The sequence below is a fragment of the Octopus sinensis genome, linkage group LG7, assembly GCF_006345805.1.
Source record: "Octopus sinensis linkage group LG7, ASM634580v1, whole genome shotgun sequence".
NCBI lineage: Eukaryota > Metazoa > Mollusca > Cephalopoda > Octopoda > Octopodidae > Octopus > Octopus sinensis.
This window is the reverse complement of record NC_043003.1, coordinates 105,782,737-105,808,598: the sequence shown is the minus strand read 5'-3', so window position 1 is coordinate 105,808,598 and position 25,862 is coordinate 105,782,737. Positions and strand designations below refer to the sequence as shown.

At 38.7% G+C, this 25,862-nt stretch overlaps 1 protein-coding gene across 3 annotated transcripts; it reads left to right on the top strand.

The window, feature by feature from the left end:
• The first annotated feature begins 2,238 nt into the window (after nt 1-2,238).
• Nucleotides 2,239-24,364, top strand: LOC115213772. Of its 3 annotated transcripts, none has more exons than XM_036505071.1 (8): nt 2,239-2,281; nt 2,775-2,947; nt 6,997-7,185; nt 10,328-10,495; nt 13,468-13,628; nt 16,545-16,700; nt 20,012-20,112; nt 24,205-24,364. In XM_036505071.1, exons 1-8 carry the CDS (start codon nt 2,254-2,256, stop codon nt 24,291-24,293), a joined length of 1,065 nt encoding a protein of 354 aa, XP_036360964.1. In that variant the 5' UTR covers nt 2,239-2,253; the 3' UTR covers nt 24,294-24,364. The 3 variants fall into 3 exon arrangements, with proteins under 3 accessions (XP_036360964.1, XP_029638461.1, XP_036360965.1); XM_029782601.2 differs by lacking the exon at nt 2,239-2,281 and adding an exon at nt 2,402-2,536; XM_036505072.1 differs by lacking the exon at nt 2,239-2,281 and having other exon boundaries at nt 2,800-2,947; nt 7,040-7,185.
• Nucleotides 24,365-25,862: the final 1,498 nt, after the last annotated feature.

The window sequence follows — 25,862 nt, the reverse complement described above, 5'->3', positions numbered from 1 at the left end:
TGTTTCTAGCACATCCCAAAGCCTCCCTCCTCGTTTCTTTCTCACTCACACATATATTGATATTTTTCAATATTTTTCCCCCATAAACAAATTTCATGGAATGAGGATGTCAAAGTAACACACGTGTAGTCCCAATCGAGCGAGGCCGTGTTATGGGTGTGTGTGTAAGAAAAAGCACCTAAAAACATCTTTAGTGTTCATATATCTGTCAAATGTAATGCTTATTTGTTCACATTATTTTGAATTATTCAGGTTCAAGAGGGCTATCCACAATATTTTTTTTTGTAACTTTGTAAATTTTTTACATACAGAAATTTTGTCAGTGGGTGCTTTATATACCACTGGTTTATAGTTATGAAATTTAGCTGATCTTGCCGAATAAATTTGATTTTTATGGGCAGGTAAATTTAATTAACATGTATAAAACATTATGGATAAACACTAAAATTGAAATTTTTAATACATCTGTTTGATTTCTTATTAAACTATGCGACAACACTTTTTTCCACTTTTCAAGATGAGATGCATTAATTTGATTTAAAATACAGGTAAAATCGGTACAAGATTTTATTCTTTCGCCAAATATTTCGTACCTTGGAGTGGAATAATTTTTTCCACAGTTTTTTTTTGGGGGGGGGGATGCATTCGATGTATCTGACCGCCAAATGCGCTGCCAGCCACTTTTTTCCTGGGGACTTCGAAGTTTCTCACCAAGGGAGGTTTGCTTCGCGGGTCTTTTTTTTCCTTTTCAAGGTTATTTTGCATGCTTTCAACGAATGTGACATTGAAATCACGCGTAAACGACTCCTTTTTCCAGAAAAGGATAGATTTGGCTTCTATTTATAGCATGCCCTGCTACCACATAACAGCTATTTGCGTTCACACCGAAATATTTACCAACATTTTCCTTCCATTTATTTTTTCCACTTTATGGAAGTCAATATTTTCTCTGTTGACATCCACCTTAACGAGGTCAAGGAACTAGTGGAAACATATCAAACACTGTTCCCTTTTGACAGGACAAAGAATTTTCCCGCTACCTTTGCTAGCAACAAGCGGGTGGTTTTTATTTCAAGTTATTTGTAATAATAAATGGCGTTATATCGAGGTTGAAAGAATGATGCGTACAATATTGAATATGCTAAGACAATCTGAAAATGGTAGAAACTTTTAAACGTTTACTGTTTTTTTATGAAATTTTGGGGTTAACGGACTTGAGTTAACGAAAGCTAAAAGTAACTTAAATCAATTAGTCCGATAATGATTTTCAAAGCCAACTAAAATTTAGATCGTTACTGAAAATGTTAACTTCGTTAATTAACGATTAATGGATGAACGGACTTACGCCCAACTCTGTGTGTGTGTGTGTATATATATATATATATACGATGGGCTTCCACACAGTTTCCGTCTACCAAATTTACTCACAAAACATCGGTCGACTCGGGGCTGTAGCAAAAGATACTTGCTCAAGGTGCCGCGCAGTGGGACTGAACCCGAAACCATATGGTTGTAAAGGGCTTCTTAGCCGTCTTGCAACCACACAGGTTTACCTTCTTCTTCTTCTTCTTCTTCTTAGCTGAGATGGCGAAAACGAAAGGATGTCGGATTAAATACCTTGCAATATTTCACTTAGTGTATAGTGTATGTTCTCAAAGTGGGCGCTACCGTCCCCCGGTGGGCGTTAAGACGGTCCAGATGGGCGCTGGTGCTTTTTCTATACCGCTCCCTTAAGCACCCGCGCCCATCTGGACCGTCTTAACGCCCACCGGTGGACGGTAGCGCCCACTTTGTGAACATATGCTATACACTAAGTGAAATATTGCAAGGTATTTAATCCGACATCCTTTCGTTTTCGCCATCTCAGCTAAGAAGAAGAAGAAGGCAGTGGATTGGGGGACGCTATGAATTTATGATAATATTATTACAGTAATAATAAATCTCTGAACGAGATGTAAACAGTAACAGCACGACAATGTAAGGTATACTAGATCAAAATAGGGGTGGGGCGCTGAAGGTATTATATGGCCATGACGGGGGCGGTGGTCCCAAAAGTTTGAGAATCTCTGGTATATAGAATATATACTCTGCTCAGGTCGACTTTGCCTTTTATCCTTTCGTGGTCGATAAAGCAAATACCCGATGAGCTATGGGATTAGTGTAATCGACTGCCCACAAATTTCAAACCTTGTGCATATAGTAGATAAAAAGTTCTTTCAGCTTCTCTGCTGGTGCCATGATAAATGTTGGACTATGACAGAAGAAAATGGCCTTTGCTTCGGTTTGTTTCTTGGCTATCTTTTTCATGCAGCTTAATTCATACTTTAAAAAATGCCTCTAGTCTTTTATTTATCATTGTATAGATAAAAAGTATTATTAAAATAAGGTATGATTATTGTCGCCGTTAAAGTGTCAAAGTGGTAGACAGGTCATGTCTTGTGATATTAAAGCGACTGTCATAATTACGTAATAATATGAGAGTTCAAATTTAGGTAGTGTTGGTTCAACTAATATTACTTCAAATGTTATTCTTCAGGTATGTTGAATACACGGCTGAAGCCGCTGGCTCATTTATAAATTCAATACTGTAAAAAAAAGATCAAAACATATGATTTTTGTCAAATCCATCTCTTATTTATCTATTTATTTGTTTGTATGAGAAACTGCCCTAAAAAATCGAACGGCCGGGTCATAAGTGGTAACTATGCAATAAGAGTAATCTCCCTTATATAAACAGACTGTCAACTTCACTCAGTTTAGTTGCTTTATTTCAGCACTTCCCAATTCATTGTTTTGTATTTCGGCAATAAAGAAAGCTTCTCTTCACATCATGGCTACGATGTTTCAACCAGTACAAGCCTCACGCAGAAATGACTTACATCTTACATCTACAGGAATTGCAACACGATACCATCCAGGCATATATTTTCCAGATACTAACTTCCAAGTGAGTATACCTAGACACGTAAGATTTCGGTTTATTTTAATGCGGTACCAGATACATTCATATTACTACTTATATTGTGTTAGTGACTCCAGGGATATAAAAGACAAATAGTGGTGTAGCAAGATTTCTCAATGCCCGAGAGCAAAAATACTTTTTTTTTTCCGCCCCCTGCTAGGCCAAAATATATTTTGAGCTCTTTCACTGTTGTACCTGGAACCACTGCTTCTTTCGACACGCCTTTCAATGCAAAACTGTCTCAACTTGATTTTGGCAACACTTTGACTGTGTATACGCATACACACTCATTCTCACATACACAAACACAGCCACTCACCAATTCATTACGTGTGAGAGAAAGAGAGAGAGAGAAAAAAGGGAGGGACGATTGAATGCGAACAGGTTGCTAACCACATATACACACATGTTTAATGTGAATATGTAAACATATTTGGATGACCATTGATTCCTTTCAGTTCATCAACCCTTTGACAGGTCTTTTTTTCCCATCCTACAGGATGTCCGAAAATCAATTTCTTCATTAATGTTACCAATTTAGTCACTGATGACCCAACTGTGCAACAGACTGCACTGGGTTACATGTTACCAATTGCCCTCTTGAGTCTGCTTAGTAGCATGTTTGCATTTCATTCACATGTGACATGGAAGAAATAAATAACCTTCCTCTCTCGTTTCAAAGTTGGTGGTTGCTGGCTGACCAAAGCATCTGGTGCAGGTGACAACATAACTGTCATACTGGACTTGAAGACATGATCTCAAGTAAGCATCTGGTATGATGTTTTATGGCCTGGACATATACAAAGTTACGAGGCGCAGGAGTGGCTATGTGGTAAGTAGCTTGTTTACCAACCACATGGTTCCAGGTTCAGTCCCACTGCGTAGAAATTCGAACGGATTTTCTACGCCAGTGACTGTGGTTACTGTGAAAATCTATATATCCAGCCTGTAGAGGAAGTCCCTCAACGAAGAGCGGTGCTTACCATACGTTGACAAGAGGCAATAACCTCGAAACCGGTCCGTATGTCGTATCCGTATCTTCGGGGAGGCTGATCTCCCTTTGCAGACTGGCAAGGACACCGAGATGGTGTCAGCTCTTCTGGTGACGTTGATGTTTGCCTGGGGCTAAATGCATCAGTAACACCCCCACCAACCCGCCCTGACCCTAGCCACATTCAGATGGCTGATCCCTCTTATGTTATATATATATATATATATATATATATATATATATATATTCATGCAAGCAGATAATACATACTGACATAGAAACATTCTCTAATTAAATGCATACTTTCATACAAACAAACATTTAAACATACAAAAGTTCATGTGGAAACCAATACTCTGTACATACACACATACATATATACACACTTGTATATACACACTTGTATATACACACAAAAATCTGTTCTTCACTTTACCCCCTTCTCTACACAGTGCATCCATTACCATCATTAATTCTATCATCACCATCATTCTCATTAACATCTTCTACGTCAACATCCTCTTTGTCACCGCCATCATCATCTCCACCAACACTATCATCATCATCATTGTAGTCATCATCACCATTATTTATCCACCAATGCCATTGTTGAACACTCATTCTTTTAGATTGATACTAACATACACACCCATACACACACATACACACAAGGGGATGCTGAAGGTGTTCTGGCTTTAAGGGTATCCCAAAAGGTCAGGCTGGAGGTGCAGCCTTTCGAGTTCTCTTACAGGGCTTTGGAAAACTGAAGGGCCACTGCAATAAGTGTGTGAATCTGAGGAGGGAATAGGGTAAAGAGTAAGAAAAACCCTTCAGTCATGAATGGCCATGGGGTTACTCCTAGAAAAGTTCCCCTCTGAGGCACAAGTCTGGGCAATGTTGTTTATGGAAGACCAGCAGGAGTGGCTGTGTGGTAAGTAGCTTGCTAACCAACCACATGGTTCAAGGTTCAGTCCCACTGCGTGGCATCTTGGGCAAGTGTCTTCTGCTATAGCCCCGGGCCGACCAATGCCTTGTGAGTGGATTTGGTAGACGGAAACTGAAAGAAGCCTGTCGTATATATGTGTATATATATATATGTGTGTATGTGTGTGTGTTTGTGTGTCTGTGTTTGTCCCCCTAGCATTGCTTGACAACCGATGCTGGTGTGTTTACGTCCCCGTCACTTAGTGGTTTGACAAAAGAGACCGATAGAATAAGTACTGGGCTTACAAAGAATAAGTCCCGGGGTCGATTTGCTCGACTAAAGGCGGTGCTCCAGCATGGCCGCAGTCAAATGACTGAAACAAGTAAAAGGGTAAAAGAGTAAAGAGTTGCCCATGACTACCAGCTTCCCCTCTCCATGCCACCAATGTTATTCAAGGGAAAGGCAAAGGACCCAATACGGCTTGGTACCAGTAACATCACAACTCATTCATACAGCTGAGTAAACTGAAGCAACGTGAAATAAAGTGTCTTGCTCTAGGATACAACACACAGCTCCATCCAGGAATCGAACTCACTGTCTCATGATTGTGAGCCTAATGATTTAACCACTGTGCCATGCACCTTCATAGTGAAGGGAATCTGTTGAATAAAATCATAATGAACTTCTGTATTTTCTTTTACCCAAAGCCAGGAACTTTTCAGCCTCCCCCTCACATCAATATGTATGTATGTATAGAATGTATATATGTACTGTGAAACAGAACATGTAACCAAAGTTCAGGTTCAACTTCTGGAAAGTTTTTTTACAGAGTTTTACTGTTTTTGTGATGGATTGGATCTGTAAGTCTTCGAATTAGCTTTCTCCTCTCTAGTTTTGAGAAGCCTAATTTCTCAAGATTGGTATTTAAGCAGTGTATTATACATCCCAGGGCCCCAATAATTACAGGTATAAACCTGAACTTGTAATCTTGATAGAGTAGCTGCAAATTTCTCAATAGTTCAGCATAGGTTTTCTCTTTTTCACTGATCTTCAGCTTTATGTTAACATCCACTTGGAAGCTGATTTCCACAACTGTGCACAGTTTCTCTTCTTTATCTCAAATCATTATATCAGGTATGTTGTGCTTACATTTTATTGAGGTCTTCACTGGGACATTCCACCAGTATTCCTTTTGATTATGAATGGCTACGGCTTCTACCATACTGTGGGTTCTTATTTCTTTGTTTTTGGGGTTATCCTTTCGATAGATCTCATTATACTGTGTTCTAGCTACAACATCATGTCTCATCAGTAGATAATACCATGATGACATTTTCAGATAACTGCTTATGATGTAGGTGATAGCTTCAGTGTTAACACCTGTATGCATGCATGCATGTTACTGTATATGATGTCACTGTATAAGATGACTAGCAGTATCGCCCGGCGTTGCTCGGGTTTGTAAGGGAAATAACTATAAAGCATTTTTAGAGAGTTATAGCCAAAAAATGGAAAAAAAAATTATGGTAAATTTTTTTTGAGAGTTAAAAGGGTCGAGTTGCGCCCCCTAGACAGTCTGTGGTTTGTGTTTCTGATTCTCGACCCCATGTCGAATTTATCGATTTTTTTCAGAACTGGTGGAACTTTCCAAAATTTTCGCTGCGTTAGTTTTGAATTATGACATTGGGCTATGTGTGTGTCAAGTTTCATCAGAATCGGTTGAAAGCCGTGGTCAGGGTGAGGGTACAACCTAACAGACACACAGACAAACTGCCGTTTATATAGAGAGAGATGATCTAGATAAACTTAGATCTTAGCTCAGTATTTCATAACACAAAGAAAAAAATTACATTTATCTGTTAGGATTGTATATTTCTGCAACACAAACAAACTCTTTTTAACAGCAATGTGAAGCCATATAGAGTTGCATCACATATTTGCTATATTTATTGACAAAATGGGATGTGGTTTGTCGATTATTTTATCCTCTTTGCCATTTTTGTATGTACATGTTGTCATGACTTCATATTAAAAATAAATTTTAAAAAACTATTTGTTGATTTTAATTATGTCAAGAACCATGCATAAATTAATAATCTATTGTATATCTCTCTTAAGGCAAGCATAACTAATCCTCTTCCTCCGGGCTTAATGTTGCCAGACATGATAATCAGAAGCAACACACATCCTACAACAACAGGAATTGTTCATAATGAAAAATTTATCTCCCAAGATTATCTTCATCCAGCCTATCTGAGAGCACCATCTTTAAACAACACTAAATTCATAAAAGACCTCTCAGAAAAGGTTTGTATTGATTTTATTCCTGTCAACATTTCATCTCCGTTTATTCTTTTTTTTTTTTATCAAATAACAAATGTATTTAAAATTGAATGATTGATTCTTTAAGTAAAAGGTTATTAAGTAAAAGTGAGTGAGTAGAGTTTTTTTCTAGGACAGACAAACGGACAGACAAACGGATTAAGTCGATTGCATCGACCCCAGTGCGTAACTGGTACTTAATTTATCGACCCCGAATGGATGAAAGGCAAAGTCGACCTCGGCGGAATTTGAACTCAGACCGCAGTGGCAGACGAAATACCACAAAGCATTTTGCCCAGTGTGCTAACGTTTCTGCCAGTTCACCGCCTTAAGAGTGAGTAGGGTTAACGGAATTGACATTAGCATCTATTACAGATATTTGTTTTCTTTATTGACCCCCCCCCTCCCACACACACACACTGCATAAGAATGTAAAATACAATCTCAGAAGATATTTGGCATATGATCATCCATTCAATGGACATATTTTGGAAACAGATGTGCTTATGTAAACAGGCCGGCTTCCCAATTACATGATTTCAAGTTCAGTTCCACTGCATGACACCTTGGGCAAGTGTTTTCTACTGTAGCCGCAAACCAGCCAAAGCCTCATGTGTGGACAGTCTCTGTCCACACATTTAGTCAACAGAGACTGAAAGAGAAGCCTGTCACTAATACATACATGGGATGGGGTCCACATGTTTGTGTCTCCTTGTCTTGACACCATGGGATTGTTGTAAATGAATGCCATTCATTTCCAGAATACGGCTAAAACATGTCTGACCACGAAGAGATATATTACCTTGTTTGGAAACAGGTGAGGGATGGTGACAGGAAAGGCATCCCGGCCAGAGAAAATCTGCCCCAATAAAGTCCATGTGGCCCATGTAAGCAGAGAAAAGCGAACATTACAAAAAAAATAAAAACAATGAGAAAAAACAATGATATGCTTATTTCTAAATATGGAATTACTCTTTTACTCTTTTATTAGTTTCAGTCATTTGACTGCGGCCATGCTGGAGCACTGCCTTTAATCGAGCAACTCGACCCTGGGACTTATTCTTTTGTAAGCCCAGTACTTATTCTATCGGTCTCTTTTGCCGAACCGCTAAGTAACAGGGACATAAACACACCAGCATCGGTTGTCAAGCAATGCTAGGGGGACAAACACAGACACACAAACACACACACGCATATATATATATATATATATACGACGGGCTTCTTTCAGTTTCCGTCTACTAAATCCACTCACAAGGCTTTGGTCGACCCAAGGCTATAGTAGAAGACACTTGTCCAAGGTTCCACGTAGTGAGACTGAACCCGGAACCATGTGGTTGGTAAACAAGCTACTTACCACACAGCCACTCCTTATCTTGTATACAAAAAAATGTTGGTATTTAAGCATTTTCTTGAAAATTCAACAAAATATACTGTTATATCAGGTCATTAAGAAAGAAATGTCCAATTTTGAACTGAAAGTTTATTTTACTTTATCTCAACAAAAAGCAATGCAGTCAACCAAAGTATGCACCAAAATTATCAACAAAATTTTGCCATTTTCGGTAGCTTATTTATGCTGTCTGGGATGCATTGGTTCCACAACAGAATTCATATTCATAAACAACATGAATTCTTAATCTATTCACGGATTCACAAAAATTGATTTACAAGAGAAAACTCACAATATAATCAGACACCATGTCTGGAGAGCAAGAGGTGATGGAATCATGAAAGGCTGTTTTTGCATCTTCTTCAGATTTGAAGTTTTTTCCTTGCAAAAAGTTGTCTAATGCCAGGAAAACATGATAGTCAGTTGGTGCAAGGTTTGGTGAATATGGGGAATGACAGAGTACTTCCAAGTTCAGTTCCTGTAACTTGAGTGGAGTTCTTTGTGCAACATGTGGTCGAGCAATGTCTGTCTCTATTAATCTCGGTTGTTTAATTGCAAGTTCACTCATCATTTCATCCATTTGGTTGATGTGTACATCTGCTGTAATTGACTTACCAGGTCTCATGAAGCTGTTGTGGATGACATCAGTGCTGGACCACCAAAGAGATACCATTAGAATATTCTTTTTTGGATTGTGTTTTGGCACTTCGTCTCTATCCAACTACCATGCAGAATGCTTGCTACTGTTGAAGAGAATCTATTTTTCATCACATATAACATTACAATGCAAAAATGGTTCACTTTTATGCTGTGACGGCAAAGAAAATTAAGTTTCAAGACAACATGTCATTTGAGGCTCATTCAATTCATGTGGCACCCACTTGTCCAGCTTCTTTACCTTGCTGATTTGTTTCAGATGGTCCAATACAATTGGAATCGAAACATCAAACTTTGTTGCTAACTCATCCATTGTTTGAGATGTATCCACTTCCACTACAGTTTCCAGCTCACCATTATCCACCTTGGTCTCAGGTCTACCACGGGGCTGATTTTCAAGAGTAAAGTCACCAGACCAGAACTTCTCAAACCATCGAGGTACAGTGTGCTCATTTGCCACGATGTTTCTAGCTGTCTGGGATGCATTGGTTCCACAACAGAATTCATATTCATAAACAACATGAATTCTTAATCTATCCACGGATTCACAAAAATTGATTTACAAGAGAAAACTCACAATATAGTCAGACACCATGAATTGCATTTCGAAAAGTGATGATGTAACTCTTCAATGTTAAAAGATGCACAAGAATATTAGGCACCTACTGGCCCCGAATTCCAGCAGCACATATTCAAGAAACAATGTTTTTAGTGCATTAACCCTTTTGATACCCACCTGACTGAAACCGACTCTGGCTCTGTAGTACAAATGTCTTGTTTTCATAAGTTTTGAATTAAAATCTTCCACCAAACCTTAGTCACAATTTATGTTCCTAACACTCGCTGAATGATAACTAATTTGTTTTACCTAATTCTTTGTTATATTTAAAATTAATTGCAAAAACACAGAGAATCTCAAAATAAATACAGTAACAAAAGGGTTAAAGCTTATGGGAGGTCCAACTTTGCATTTAAGATAAGGTGGGTCTTTGGAGACATTTTTTTGAAAAAAAGTGCATCTAATACTGTTTGTTGTGTTCAATTAAATGTCATATATATTCGAATATTTCTTTAAAGCTTGGTGCTGGAGGATGGAGAAGACCTTTAACAATGAAATATGAAATGAGTGAGACTCAAGAAGAGTTCAGCAACCCGGATGGAATAAGATATAGTTACGCATTTGATGATATCTTCAAAAAACGACCCTTTCTACTTCATGACCATTTAACATATGGTCCTTCTAGGGTAAGGCCTTTTAAGCAGTCTCCGTCAAAGCCATTCTTTTTTATCATCACCATTATCATTTTACATCCACTCTTCATGAACAGGGCAGGTCCTTACGGTCAGAGTTAGTTGTTATTCAGAGTTGCAGTTGCACTAGGTGGAGTTAAGGGGCCATGTATTGCACATACAACATATATATTGGCATTATTCTTATGGAAAGATGCCTTTCCTAAAACAACTACTTTACAAAGTATATCTAATGCATTTTATCATGACATTGGGGCATGAGCTGTTGTTTTATGCTTGGAATAGTTAATACTTCTGTTGTATCTGGGGAGAGTCATTTTCTTTTTGTGCCTTATGATGTAACACACTCACCGGTAAAATTTCCACTTTTTTTCTTATTTTGATAATCAGTGAATAGACTTCACTGAAATTTAGATATATGCATTACGAGTCGAGACAGATATCGTCAGCTGACCGGTGTCTGCTACTCTAGGCCGACGAAGGACAATCATCCTGAAACATGTGTCCCTAGATGCAGCCCGGGCGGTTGGGGGTATTTGTCTCCCCTTTGTAAATGTATATAAGGACACAGGAAAAATGTGTCAAAGCCATCAGGAGGCGTCGATGCTTCCTGGGGCTAAACAGCGGTGGTGTACCCCCCTACTGTCACGTTCGTGTTAGATTGACAGTATACAACCATTCTATCACCCCACCACTGTACATGTCTCTACGAGAGATTTAGAAATTTAGTATTTCTGATTTCTTATTTTCATTTTCCTAAAACAACACATGAACTGGTATAAAGAATCTTGCAAACCAAATCCAAAAACGAAAGGTAATACTTCATTTCATTGAAATAAATTAGGGATATATTCAAGCAGAAATGAAATAAAATGAAGGTAAAACGATACAGAAATAAAAGAAACATTTTATAAACTTAAAATACTTTTGCATCATGTAAAGTTAAAGAGCTCATTGCCATTTTCTGATGTCTCTAAAGACTGAATTGAGTTTGTGAAGACAAAACCTAAGGGTCCTCTCAATCTTATGATATCTTTGTTCTTTCATGAACCCTTTTGTAAAACTAAACAGATAAACTTATCCAAGCTGGTTAGAATTTAGAAACAATAACAAACTTTTAATGTGCAAGTGGCACATAAAAAACACCATTTGAGCGTGGCCGTTGCCAGTACCACCTGACTGGCCCTCGTGCCAGTGGCACGTAAAAGCACCCACTACACTCTTGGAGTGGTTGGCATTAGGAAGGGCATCCAGCTGTAGAAACTCTGCCAGACCAGATTGGGGTCAAATCGTCCAACCCATGCTAGCATGGAAAACGGACGTTAAACAATGATGATGATGATGAAATAAGAGTAACAACTACCGCTTCCCACCTATCACCCTGACACAGCTTATTTGACTTACTACTTCTCCCTACTCAACTGCAAATATTTCTGTCTCAACTGTTTCTTTCATGCAAATACTCCAAATTTAGCAATATATTTCTTCCATACATGTCATAAATATTTATGCGCTGAATTTTTAATGTCTTGTCCTCAACCCTTAACTCCCAGAATACATTTGTACATTAGTCATTTGCAATCTCCCACCTTCCAGTCGAGGAATTTTTTGATTTGCAAAGTACTTGGTGACCCTGTAGGTACTGGTGCTATATAAAAAGTACCCTGTATACTCCAATGATGCTAATGATGATGTCTGGAAGTTCCCATCCACTATACTTCATAAGATGTTATGATATAATGCATTACATGTTGTCGTTATATCTACTACAAATATCCGCTTATGCCTTAACCCTTTCGTTACCAACCCAGCTGTGGATCTGTAGTACAAATGTTTTGTTTTCATAAGTTTTGAATTAAAATCTTCCACCAAAACTTAGTCCCAATTTATGTTCCCAACGCTAGCTTAATGATGACTAAGTTATGTTACTAAATTCTTTGTTATAATTGAAAGGAACACAGAGCATCTCAAAATAAATATGGTAATGAAAGGGTTAAGTCTAATTAATTATCACATCTCAGTTTTCTTTAACTTTCTCAAAGATTAACATCTACTTTAACAGCTCATGATGCACTACCAAAGAGCTTCACATTTCAAATAGTCTGTCATTACTTTTACTGGGTTTCAGAAGAGTCATTATGTCATTAATAAACACATGCACTGGTTATATTTCACTTCTTTATTATTTGTCAATTGGTTAACTACTTAACCAATTGATTATATCACTTGTTTGGTTAATCATGCGGTTAATCAGTCAATCAGTTGCATTTTTCAAAATCCATTCATCACTATTTGCAAACTTTTGGAGTGAAATCATCACCGTCGTCGTCATCATCATCATCATCATCATTTAACATCTGTTCTCCATGCTGGCATAGGTTGGATGGTTTGGCAGGAGCTGGCAATCCAGAGAACTACACCAGGCACCAATTGTCTGTTTTGGCAAGATTTCTACAGCTGGATGCACTTCCTCATGCCAACCACTTTACAGTGAGTAGTAGGTGCTTTTTACGTGGCACCAGCACAGGTGCTTTTTATGTGGAACCAGCACAGGTGCTTTTTATGTGGAACCACCACAGGTGCTTTTTATGTGGAACCAGCACATGTGTTTTTTATGTGGTCCCAGCACAGGTGCTTTTTACATGGTACCAGCACAGGTGCTTTTTATGTGGAACCAGCACAGGTGCTTTGGGGGGGGGGGCAGCACAGGTGTTTTTTACATGGTACCAGCACAGGTGCTTTTTATTTGGCACCACCACAGGTGCTTTTTAGATGGCACCATCACAGGTGCCTTTTATGTGGCACCAGCACTGGTGCTTTTTAGATGGCACCATCACAGGTGCCTTTTATGTGGCACCAGCACAGGTGCTTTTTACATGGAACTATCACTGATGTTTTTTATGTGGTACAAACACGAAATACTGCATAAAATTAATTAATGTTGAATCTTCCTTCTATGCTTTCAGATTGGTCATCCTGCTGGTCTGGAGCAAAAAAGTCTTTATGAGTTCATTCCCCAAGATAAAGGAGTTTTTAATCTTCTAAGTCCAAATGCAACAACTTACCAAATGACACACCATGCTTTCAAACCTGACACTCTGAAAAGAAATAAAAATACTACTGATATGTAAGTTTATGAACTTCTAACCATGATATAGATTATACAGATAATCTTTTCTTTTATTCTCATACTGGCTTTGGTCATTGAACGGAGCCATGCTGGAGCAATGCCATGGAACTAGTTAGTAAATTATATCAATGTTAGTAATTACTTATTTTTAACTTTGGTACTTATTTTATGCATCTGTGTTTGGCAAGTGGCTTAGTGGTTAGGATGTTAGGCTCATGATCATAAGAATGTGGTTTCAGTTCCTGGCCGAGGTGACATGTTGCTTTCTTGAGCAAAACACTTTATTTCACAATGCTCTAGTCCACTCAGGTGGTAAAAATGACAAATCCTACAATGGACCAGTATCCCATCCAGGTGGGTAACATATATATGACACAGAAACTGGGGAACTGGTTTTAACCGTTTTTATCCTTATCCCACAGAAACTGGTTTTAACTGTTTTATTCTTATCCCACAGAAACTGGTTTTAACCGTTTTTATCCTTATCCCACAGAAACTGGGAAACTGGTTTAACTGTTTTATTCTTATCCCACAGAAACTGGTTTTAACCAATTTATCCTTATCTCACAGAATCTGGCTTTAATCTTTTTATATTTATCCCACAGAAAATGGCTTTAACCATTTTATCCTCATCCCATGGAAACTGGCTTTAACCTTTTTATCCTCATCCTATGTTTGGCAAATCAAGTTACAAGACTTTGTGTTTATCTGCATGTATGTGTGTGTATGTGCATGCATGTAGAGATATGTACACATATATACACACTTTCATAAATATGTATGTATATACACATATATGTATGCATGGTGTGCATATATGTACACACATATGTATGTACCTATGTATTTTGTTAAGTAGATAGGTAGGCAGGTAGATATGTATGCATGTGTGTGCATGTATGTATATATCATCATCATCGTTTAACGTCTGCCTTCCATGCTGGCATGGGTTGGACGGTTTAACAGAAGTCTGCACCAAACTTCTGTGTCTGTTTTGGCAAGGTTTTTATGGCTGCATGCCCTTCCTAACACCAACCACCCAGCAGAGTGGACTGAGGGCTTTTCACGTGGCACAAGCGCAGGTGAGGTCAGTTTTCACAAGGTTTAAATGTGTATAAGTTGCTCAGGTTTACCTTGTCACCTGAGAGGGCACAGAGAAAGTCATCAGAATGATCCAGAAGAACCAGGAATTCAAAAGATCCGGTATGAATGTCAAACCTGCAGCAAGTTCTATAAGTTGCTGGCAGGATTCAAGAACCATTGTTGTTCTCACAACATGTAATGCCAAGAGGCATTTTATTTAGTCAGTTATGGTTGTACGCATCTCACAAGTTGACAGCCATCTTTTATTTATTTACAAAGAAATGGTTGACAGTAACTTTGACATTTGGGCTCAGTCACTATTATCAGACTGACAAAGACAACTATGCTGAATCTTTGAAATTACTGTCAACTTTTCCTTGTAAGATTAAAATAAAACTGGACCTTACAACGTTTCAGCTGATACACCCTCCAGCTTTCATCAGGTGTCTTGGGGAAATTTCAAACCTGGTTCTCATTCCTAAGGTATTTTTTGATGTTATTGTTATTATCATTATTATTATTATTATTATTATTATTATTATTATTATTATTATTATTCTGAGTTCGATTCCAAGCAGTGACCTGAATAATAATGATAATAACAACAACAACGACGACATCGAAAAATAGCTTAGGAATGAGAACCTAGGTTTGAAATTTCCCCAAGACACCTGATGAAAGCTGGAGGGTATATCAGCCGAAATGTTGTGTTAACAACAAACAAGATGAGGACAAATATCTGTCAAATGTAAATAATGTTTATATGTATGTATATATGTTTATATGAATGTATCTATGTATGTATATGAACAAGATGTATCTTTATATGTTTGTATTATCAGAATGAGTGACAAAAGAATACCCAAAGTCTTCATGTATGTACAGCCACCATGATAGCGGGCACAAGAATGTTGGTCAACCATGGCTCAGCCATGAGGACAAGCTGAAGAGTAACCACTTAAAAGTCAATATAGCTCACAGCACCTTTGAGCAAACAGCCTTGGAGTGAATAGAACTGAGATTGTCATGTCGAAATGGTGGTATAAGAGACTTTGTTTCAACCAGCATTAACAGGCTTATGGGTGCACGACAAAGGTGAAAAGCGGCTGCAAGCATACCACCGGCACTGACCCCTAATCTTCATGCTTGCAACATCTGCAGGCTTCTTTGCAAATTGTTGGTGGGGTTCAAATTTCACATTCGACATAAGCCTTTATGACAGACAAAGAAAGTGTAGGGTGTCAGATCCTCATATTTCGAAACCAACGGGAGAGTCCATCATGTTTATGTTTGTCTCCCACGACCATCACCACTTGCCAACAGATCTTGGATTGTTTACATCCATCTAACTTAACACTGCAGCAAATGAGATGATTGCATTAGGGTTGAGCTATTCAATTAAAACCTTCAAGGGCAAGCCTCAGCCTGGTTGCTGTCCAATGGCTGAGACAAGGAAAAGATAAAGAGTAAAGATAACTTCTTTTTTATCTTCCTATTTGTAATTCTTTTAGATTTGGTTGTGTGGGATGACGTCAGCAGCTGGGTGCGTTGACCGGAAGCTGGGGCAACCGGAAGGGGCAGCTGTCAGGCGTGCGCACAGGCAGCGGTGAATTGGGCCTCTCCAACGTGGGTCGTCCAGGTGACAAGACGTGTGAGGACGGTCACTAAGGGTTTGGGTGAGCAGCTGCTATCTTTAGTGTTCGGGTCGGGGCTGTGTCGAAGGAATAGTTACCACAGAAGAGAAGGTAGGTGCCTTTATATTCAAATCGTGCACACACCACAGGTTCTAATGATTTTTGTTTTATTTATTGATTCTTTCTTCTTTTGTAGGTTTTATCCACACAACTCCCTGTGTCCCAAGACTCCCGCTGATGACAATTCCTTAAAGCTTGTGTATAAAAAGCCTCCAATGCAAGATGTAGCACTGTTTAAAAACCGCACAAGTATTCCAAGACTTCCAAAATATATTACCACCGTTCCACATAAGTTAGTAACTTTTTCATATCAGTTTCTTAGTCATTTTTATAAGCTTCTTTCTTGTTCAATCCTTTCAACACCAACCCATCCGACACCACCCTGGGCCCAACATACAAATGTTTCTGTCTTAAATAATTCACATCTAAATTAAAACATTCCATCGTAATTATGTTTGTGAAACTTTTCTAAGTAATTTTCTAACCACCTGCTTAATAAAGAAAAGGTTGGATGTTTTACTAAATCTACCTAAATCTTGAAATACTAAATAATTAGGGTTCAGCAAAGATTTGCTTTACCACATACCGAAGTTTAGAAATAGCAGCCAGGTATGTGGTAAAGCAAACTTTGGTATGTGGTAAAGCAAATCTTTGCTGAACCCTAATTATTTAGTATTATTTAAGTTTACCATGAAATGGTCCTTTTTTCATACCGAATTCTACTTGGTGAAATTATTGATTACTTCTTAATTAATTAATTTTACCCTTTGTTATTATTAAATTTTGAAATATGTAAGTGATACAGCTGTGGGTGCGTCATTGAGAAGTTTGCTACCCAAACATGTGGTCTTGGGTTCAGCCCCACTGTATGCTCCTTAGGGCACTTTTAAGCAGAGATAAATATCACCTTTTGGTATCAATACGGCTTCTGTCATTAATAATCCCACTGGCTACTTGTGGCACCAGAGCCTGTTTAGGCACTGAGATTCTATGTATATCGCTAGCAGAGATATCACTGCTGTCTCCAGCATCTGAGTGTCTACCATTGACAAGGCCAGGAAAGGCCAAAATCATGTGATTTGGTAGTCTGAGCAGTGACGATGGTGAATGAGTTATCTCTCTGCTAGTGACAAAAACAAGAGTGCTTATATGCACCAAAAGCCAGTGTGAGAGATTCTCTTGTGGTAACTGTTGCAGGATTGTGTGTTTTGACACAACATCCACTTTTAAGTGGGAATAAATGTTGTCTTTTTATATTAACACTGCTTTTGTTACTAATAATAATATTATATATATATATATATATATATATATATATATATATATATATATACAGGTGCAGAAGTGGCTGTGTAGTAAGAAACTTGCTTTCCAACCACATAGTTCAGGGTTCAGACCCACTGCAGGGCACCTTAGGCAAGTGTCTTCTACTATAGCTTTGGGCTGACCAAAGCCTTGTGAGTGAATTTGGCAGATGGAAACTGAAAGCCCATCGTATATATATATATATATATATATATATATATATGTATGTATGTATGTGTGTGTGTATGTATGTATGTATGTATGTATGTGTGTGTGTGTGTATGTATGTATATTTGTGTGTTTGTGCATCTGTGTTTGTCTCCCCACCACCACCACCACCATCGCTTGACAACACCATTATCATTTCACATTACTTTAATATTGAAAAAGAAATCACAAAACGATATCATACCATATGTCACTTACCAACCTGCTAGAAATAGCAACCAAATCTCCATCAAGTTACACTATGCAGTCTTAAAACATAATGAATGCATTGAATTATGAAGTCTGAAAAGAAAATAAGATAGGATAGTCATGGCACTAGAATGTTTTGATCATGAGTCTGCTCAATCAGGACTGACCTGGGGTTAAACAACAGCACTTGCAATGTGTCAGAATCGGAGGCTGAAAAAGTTGGTCATTTCTAATGTGTCAAACAGCACTATGTGGGTCGTACCACATCAAAGCACAAATCATTACAATATAATTAATATTTCATTTGCAAGTAGAATTTAAGTCGATTGGTGCCATGTAAAAAGCACCGGTGCTGGTGCTGCACGAAAAGCACTCAGTACAGCTGTAAAGTGTTTGGCATTAACCCTTTCGTTACTGTATTTATTTTGAGATGCTCTGTATTTCTTTCAATTACTTTAAATATAACAAAGACTTTTGTAAAATAACTTAGTTATCATTCAGCTAGTGTTAGGAACATAAATTGTGACTAAGGTTTGGTGGAAGATTTCAATTCAAAACTCATGAAAACAAGACATTTGTACTACAGCTCCACAGCCGGTTTCAGCCAGGTTGGTAACAAAAGGGTTAAGGAAGGAGAAACCATGCCAAAACAGATGATGGAACCTGGCGTGGTCTCCAGCCTTACCAGTTCCTGTCAAAGCATCTAAGCCAAGCCAGCATGGAAAACAGATGTTAAATGAAGATGATGATGATGATGATGACGACGATGATGATGGTGGTGGTGGTGGTGGTTGTGGTGATGATGATGATGATGACAACGATGATGATGGCGATGATGATTGCGATGATGATGGCGATGATGATGGTGGTGGTGATGGTGATGATAATGATGATGGCGATGATGATGGCGATGAATAATAGCGATGATGATGGTGGTGATGATGGTGATGATGATGATGACAACGATGATGACAATGGTGATGGCGATGAATAATGGTGATGATGATGGTGATGATGATGATGACAACGATGATGACAATGGTGATGGCGATGAATAATGGTGGTGATGATGGTGATGATGATGATGACAACGATGATGACAATGGTGATGGCGATGAATAATAGCGATGATGATGGTGGTGATGATGGTGATGATGATGATGACAACGATGATGACAATGGTGATGGCGATGATGATTGCGATGATGATGGCGATGATGATGGTGGTGATGATGGTGATGGTGATGATGATGATTCAGTTGGTAAAACTTAGAGAGAAAACAATCAATGAGACAAATTCTTTCAAAATACACAATTTGAAGATGGAAAAAACACAAACTTAGAACATCATAAATCAACATGTGTCTCCACCATGACCACCACACCATTTATCGTTTTCTGTCCGTCTCCCTAGACAAGGAAATCCTATTGCGAGTTATAAATATTATTTATTTTAGGCATCACTGAAATAAATACCAGTCACACCATGGTATGGCTGTAGTTGCAGACGTGGTTGAGAAGTTTACTTCCCAATCGTGTCATCTTGGGTTCAGTCCCACTGTACAGCACCTCGGGCAAGTGTTTTCAATTACAGTTGACCAATGCCTTGTGAGTTGTTTCAGTAGATGGAAACTGCAAGAAGCCTGCCACATATGGTGATGTGTGTGTGTGTGTGCAGTACCATGAAGATGAATAATTATATATTATCGTGAGATCCCACCATGACCATCTCACTATTTTCAAACATAACACACCTAAAAACTATAAAGTCCAATATATTTGTCCTCAAGAAAGACTTAGCTGCTATTTCCATCAGGTGAAACAACTCTCATTGGATTACACCATAAACATAAATATAATTTTCTGCAAATGTTTTTTCAGGGGCCATCTTTCTGAGTACCAAGGTCTCTACGAAAGGCCATCACATTTGAACCAAAAATATATCTATTACACTACAGTAGAGACACCATATACATTACCAAGTAAGTAAAATATATTCTCATTTTTCACCTGTATTTATTATATAAAAACTAATAACTCGTAGATTTGTCAAAGTGACATGGTCATGAAGATTTTGTTTTGGATAACCAGGTCATAGGGTTATATATTTCTTTATTGCCCACAAGGGGATAAACACAGAGGGGACAAACAAGGACAGACAAAGGGATTAAGTTGATTACATCGACCCCAGTGAGTAACTGGTACTTATTTAATCAACCCCGAAAGGATGAAAGGCAAAGTCGACCTTGGTAGAATTTGAACTCAGAACGTAATTGCAGACGAAATACCTATTTCTTTACTGCCTACAAAGGGCTAAACACAGAGGGGACAAACAAGGACAGACAAAGGGATTAAGTTGATTACATCAACCCTAGTGAGTAACTGGTACTTATTTAATCAACCCCGAAATGATGAAAGGCAAAGTCAACCGTGGCGGAATTTGAACTCAGAACGTAATTGCAGACGAAATACCATTAAGCATTTTGGCTGGTGTGCTTATGATCCTGCCAACTCACCCCTGGTGGTCATATGGTTATAAATGCAGGTATGAGTTTGTGGGTAGAAAGCTTGCTTCACAATCACAGACTCTGGTCAACTAATGCCTTTTGAATGGAATTTAGGGAAAAATGTATATATTCATACAGTTCTATATTTAAGAGATGAGGAATTATTTACATTTGATGGATATTTGTCCTCATCTTGTTTGTTGTTAACACAACATTTCGGCTGATATACCTTCCAGCCTTCATCAGGTGTCTTGGGGAAATTTCGAACCTGGGTTCTCATTCGTAAGGTATTTTTCGATGTTATTATTATTATTATCATTATTATTATTATTATCATCATTATTACTGTTGTTGTTATTGTTATTATTATTATAATTATTATGATTATTACTATTATCATTATTATTATTATTACTATTATCATTATTATTATGATTATTACTATTATCATTATTATTATTATCATCATTATTATTATTATTATTATTATCATTATTATTATTAATATTATTATTATTATTATTCAGGTCACTGCCTGGGATCAAACTCGGAATCTTGGGTTTAGGAGCTTGATTCCAGGCAGTGACCTGAATAATAATAATAATAATAATAATAATAATAATAACATTGAAAAATACCTAAGGAATGAGAACCCGGGCTTGAAATTTCCCCAAGACACCTGATGAAGGCTGGAGGGTATATCAGCTGAAACGTGTTAATAACAAACAAGATGAGGACAAATATCCATCAATTGTAAATAATGTGTATATATTCATGCATAAGTACAAGAGTTTGATCTTGAATTTTGTTCTGTGTCGTACCTTAGGTAAATGCCTTCTACTATAGCCTTAACCAACTAAAGCCTTGTGAGTAGATTTGGTATCCAGAAACTGAAAGATACCCATCATGTGTGTGTGTGTGCACCCTTGTCAACTCGTTCTATGATAGTTGGTAAATAAGTACCATTATCATGCAAACGAAGCTGTTTGTTTCCAGTCTGCTATGAAAACCATGTCAGGCCATGGGGAAATAATAATAATAATGAAATTATTGTATATAGTGCTCAGGTGCACCACAACTTGTCAGAAAGTGCATATAAAGTACATGCAGTAATGTAAAAATGTCTGGAAAGCAAACAATGTATGAGTCAGATACATGCTTGTGTGTGTATGGAGGGGAGAAAATCAGGTGTAGTTGGCAAATCTCAGGAAGCATGGAAGTTTTGAAGGATGCAGTGCTCCGACAACTAACAACTGATGCCGGCAATTTGTTCCATGCTTCAGCAACTCTCAGTGTGAAAAAAATGTTTCCTGAAGTCATGGGAGCTGTGCTGTTTTCTGACTTTGTAAATATGTTCACGGGTGTTAGATGGGTGGAGTTTGAAAAGGTGCTCAGAGTTATTGTTTGTACGATGGTTGATAATTTTATGGGTGTCTGCCAAGTCAACTGCCAGACGTCGGAGTTTCAATGTGTCCATGCCCAGGGAAGTAAGGCGTTCAGGATATGGCAAATGCCTGATGGAGGGTATTCTTTTGGTTGCACGTCGCTGAACAGCTTCCAGATGATTGATATCCTGGGCAAGATAGGGGTTCCAGACCAGTGATGCAAATTCCAGGTGAGGTCTTACCATAGCTATATAAAGCCGCAGATAGATAGCCGGAGAGCGGCTCACAAAGGATTTGGTGAGTGATGCCAAGACACCCTCAGCCTTCTTGACAATTTTAGCGATGTGTTTTGTCCAACGCAAATCACTGTCGACAACACCCAGGTCACGTTCACATGAAGACTTTTTGAGACTAGTGTTGTGGAGGGAGTAGGTGGACGCTGGGTTTCTCCTCCCAAAATGCATGGTGGTACATTTGTCCACAGCCAGCTTGAGTTGCCAGTCCATGATCCACTGCTGCATTGTGTCCAGGTCTGCTTGCAATAGAGATCTATAGTGTACAGGATTTGACCTCTTTATTTGAGGTACAGCTTGATGTCATCTGCATATTTCAGCACTGTGGCATTCTTTAAGTTGGCATCTATGTCATTAACATATGCAACAAATAAAAGGGGGCCAAGAACAGATCCCTGTGGTACACCAGATGTCATCTCATAGGGCAAAGAGTGCTGTCCTAGAACTGTGACAGCCTCTTTTCGGCTGAAAATAAAGGAATTCAACCAGTTATAGAGTTTGTCTCTTACACCCAACGCAGAAAGCTTCACCGTAAGTCTTTTGTGTGGCACAGAGTTAAAAGCCTTAGCAAAGTCCAGGTAAACAACATCCACCCAGAATCTGCGATCAGTGATTTGGGTAACATCCTCAAGAAACTCGATGAGTTGATTACAGCAGCTGGAGTTAGGAATAAATCTGAATTGTGACGGCTGGATGAGGCTGTGAGACTTCCAGAAGTTCCAGAGGGTTTCTCTGATACAGGATTCCATCAGCTTGGCGATGCAGCTAGTAAGACTGACAGGGCGATAGTTGACAGGCGATGTGCGGTCGCCTTTTTTGAACAGGGGGATGACACTGGCAGTTTTCCACTGTTCTGGAGTAACACCATTGTCAAGACAGAATTGGAAATGTTACCTTGCTTGGAAACAGGTAAGGGTTGGTGTCAAGAAGGGCATTCAGCTATTGAAGACCTGCCTCAATAAACTCTGTCAAACCCATGCAAGCATAGAAAAGTGGACATTAAAACGATGATGATGATGATAATGATATAAATTTTCATATTTGGATATCTTTTGGCAAAAGATAATATTACAAATCCTTTCAAACAGATTTCTTTTGTGATATTTTTTCCACCCAAGTTGTGTAGAGAACTCCTAGTGCTGCCTACTCCTTGACACTCAGTGTTGATTTGTTTTCATCTCCATAACTTAGCAGTACAGCACCAGAGACCGATAGAATAAATGCCAAACTTAAAATATAAGCCCTGGGGCCTGTTTCATCATCATCATCATCATCGTTTAATGTCCGTTTTCTGTGCTAGCATGGGTTGGACGGTTCGACCAGGTTCTGGGAAGCCAGGAGGCTGCACCAGGCTCCAGTCTGATCTGGCAGTGTTTCTACAGCTGGATGCCCTTCCTAATGCCAACCACTCCGGAGGTTGGCAGCGGCCATGATCGGTTGGTGCTTTTTACGTGCCACTGGCACTCTTTGATTAAAACCCTTCAAGAGAGTAAGCCCAGCACGACCACCACTCCAATTACCAAAACAAGATAAAAGTAGATACTGTGTATAATCAAATATCTATTTCTTTATTGCCCACAAGAGGCTAAACACAGAGGGGACAAACAAGGACAGACGAACGGATTAAGTCGATTGTATCGATCCCAGTGCGTAACTGGTACTTAATTTATCGACCCCGAAAGGATGAAAGGCAAAGTCGACCTCGGCGGAATTTGAACTCAGAACGTAGCAGCAGACGAAATACTGCTGAGCATTTCGCCCGGTGTGCTAATGTTTCTGCCAGCTCGCCGCCTTAAAATATCATATATTTAGTTTAACAATTAATGAAAGAAATATTGAGTGAGCGATGTTTCTTGAGATTTATCAGACTTTTCATTTTGTTTTTCCAGAAGCGAGCCTATCATCCCTCATGGCAGTTCCTAAGTTCTACAACACTGAATATCAAACTGTTGGTTCAGAAGTGCCAATACCAGTTTGAAGACAAATGATGAAACCACTAAGAAGAAATCAACAAAAATGTTTGGTTAATAAATATTTTTAAGAAATGTAGATTAACTTGTATATAGCATTTGAATCTAATTACTATGTATTTTCATGCTAATAAACCTAATAAAAATTAAGAAATAATTTTTAGAAATGCTTTGTATACTGACCAATCCTTCATATTTTCATATTGTCCAATAACCCACTGAGTCAAATTTTACACACATCTACTCTCACATTTTCAGATTTATACATACATGTGTGCACTTATTCATTCATGTATTCCAGGAAGCTTGCATTCTTATATGTGTTTCTATTTCCTTTTTTTAATTTTCCCTTCATTGGACACTGCTTGCAAAGACCTGTTGAGGCAAGTGAAATCAGAATCGAAATAAAATTCGATGACTAGCATCCATGCTAGTGGAGCACTAAGAGCACCATCCGAGCGTGATCATTGCCAGAGCAGGTAACTGGCGTTCGTGCCGGTGGCACGTAAAAGCACCATTCGAACGTGATCATTACCAGCATTGCCTTACTGGCACTTGTACCAGTGTGCAGGTGACACATAAAAAAAAAAAACACGATTTTCCGTGACCGCTGCCAGTAACGCCTGACTGGCCCTCGTGCCAGTGGCACGTAAAAGCACCCACTACACTCTCGGAGTGGTTGGTGTTAGGAAGGGCATCCAGCTGTAGAAACTCTGCCAAATCAAGATTGGAGCCTGGTGCAGCCATCTGGTTTGCCAGTCCTCAGTCAAATCGTCCAACCCATGCTAGCATGGAAAGCGGACGTTAAACGACGACGATGAGGAGTTGATTTTGACCATCTGCTTGGTAACATCTTGTTTTGATCATCATCCTTTTAATCTTCAGGTCTTGCAGATTTCTATTGTCCCAAATATCATACTTATTTATAGTGTACAAATTAAGGAGTTGCATTCTCCCCAAGATCTCAATTTCAACCATGCTTTGCTCCAGCTAGGTTTGTAACCCAAAACCACATGGTTAGGAAAGGAATTTCTTTAACACGCATCCAGAATACCCTCCATCAAGCATTTGCCATATTCTGAACGCCTTACTTCCCTGGGCATGGACACATTGAAACTCCGACGTCTGGCAGCTGACTTGGCAGACACCCATAAAATTATCAACCATCTTACAAACTCCACCCGTGGACATATTTACAAAGTCAGAAAACAGCACAGCTCCCATGACTTTAGGAAACATTTTTTCACGCTGAGTTGCTGAAGCATGGAACAAACTGCCGGCATCAGTTGTTAGTTGTCGGAGCACTGCATCCTTCAAAACTTCCATGCTTTCTGAGATTCGCCAACACTACACCTGATTTTCTCCCCTCCATACACACGCAAGCATGTATCTGACTCATACACTGTTCACTCCCCAAACATTTGTACATTACTGCATATACTTTATATGCACTTTTGACAAGTTGTGGTGCACCTGAGCACTGTATACAATAATTTCATTATTATTATTATTATGCCAGTGATTCAGTGATGCTTACAGCACCTACGTTTCCCCAGTGGTTATCCATCTAAGCACTT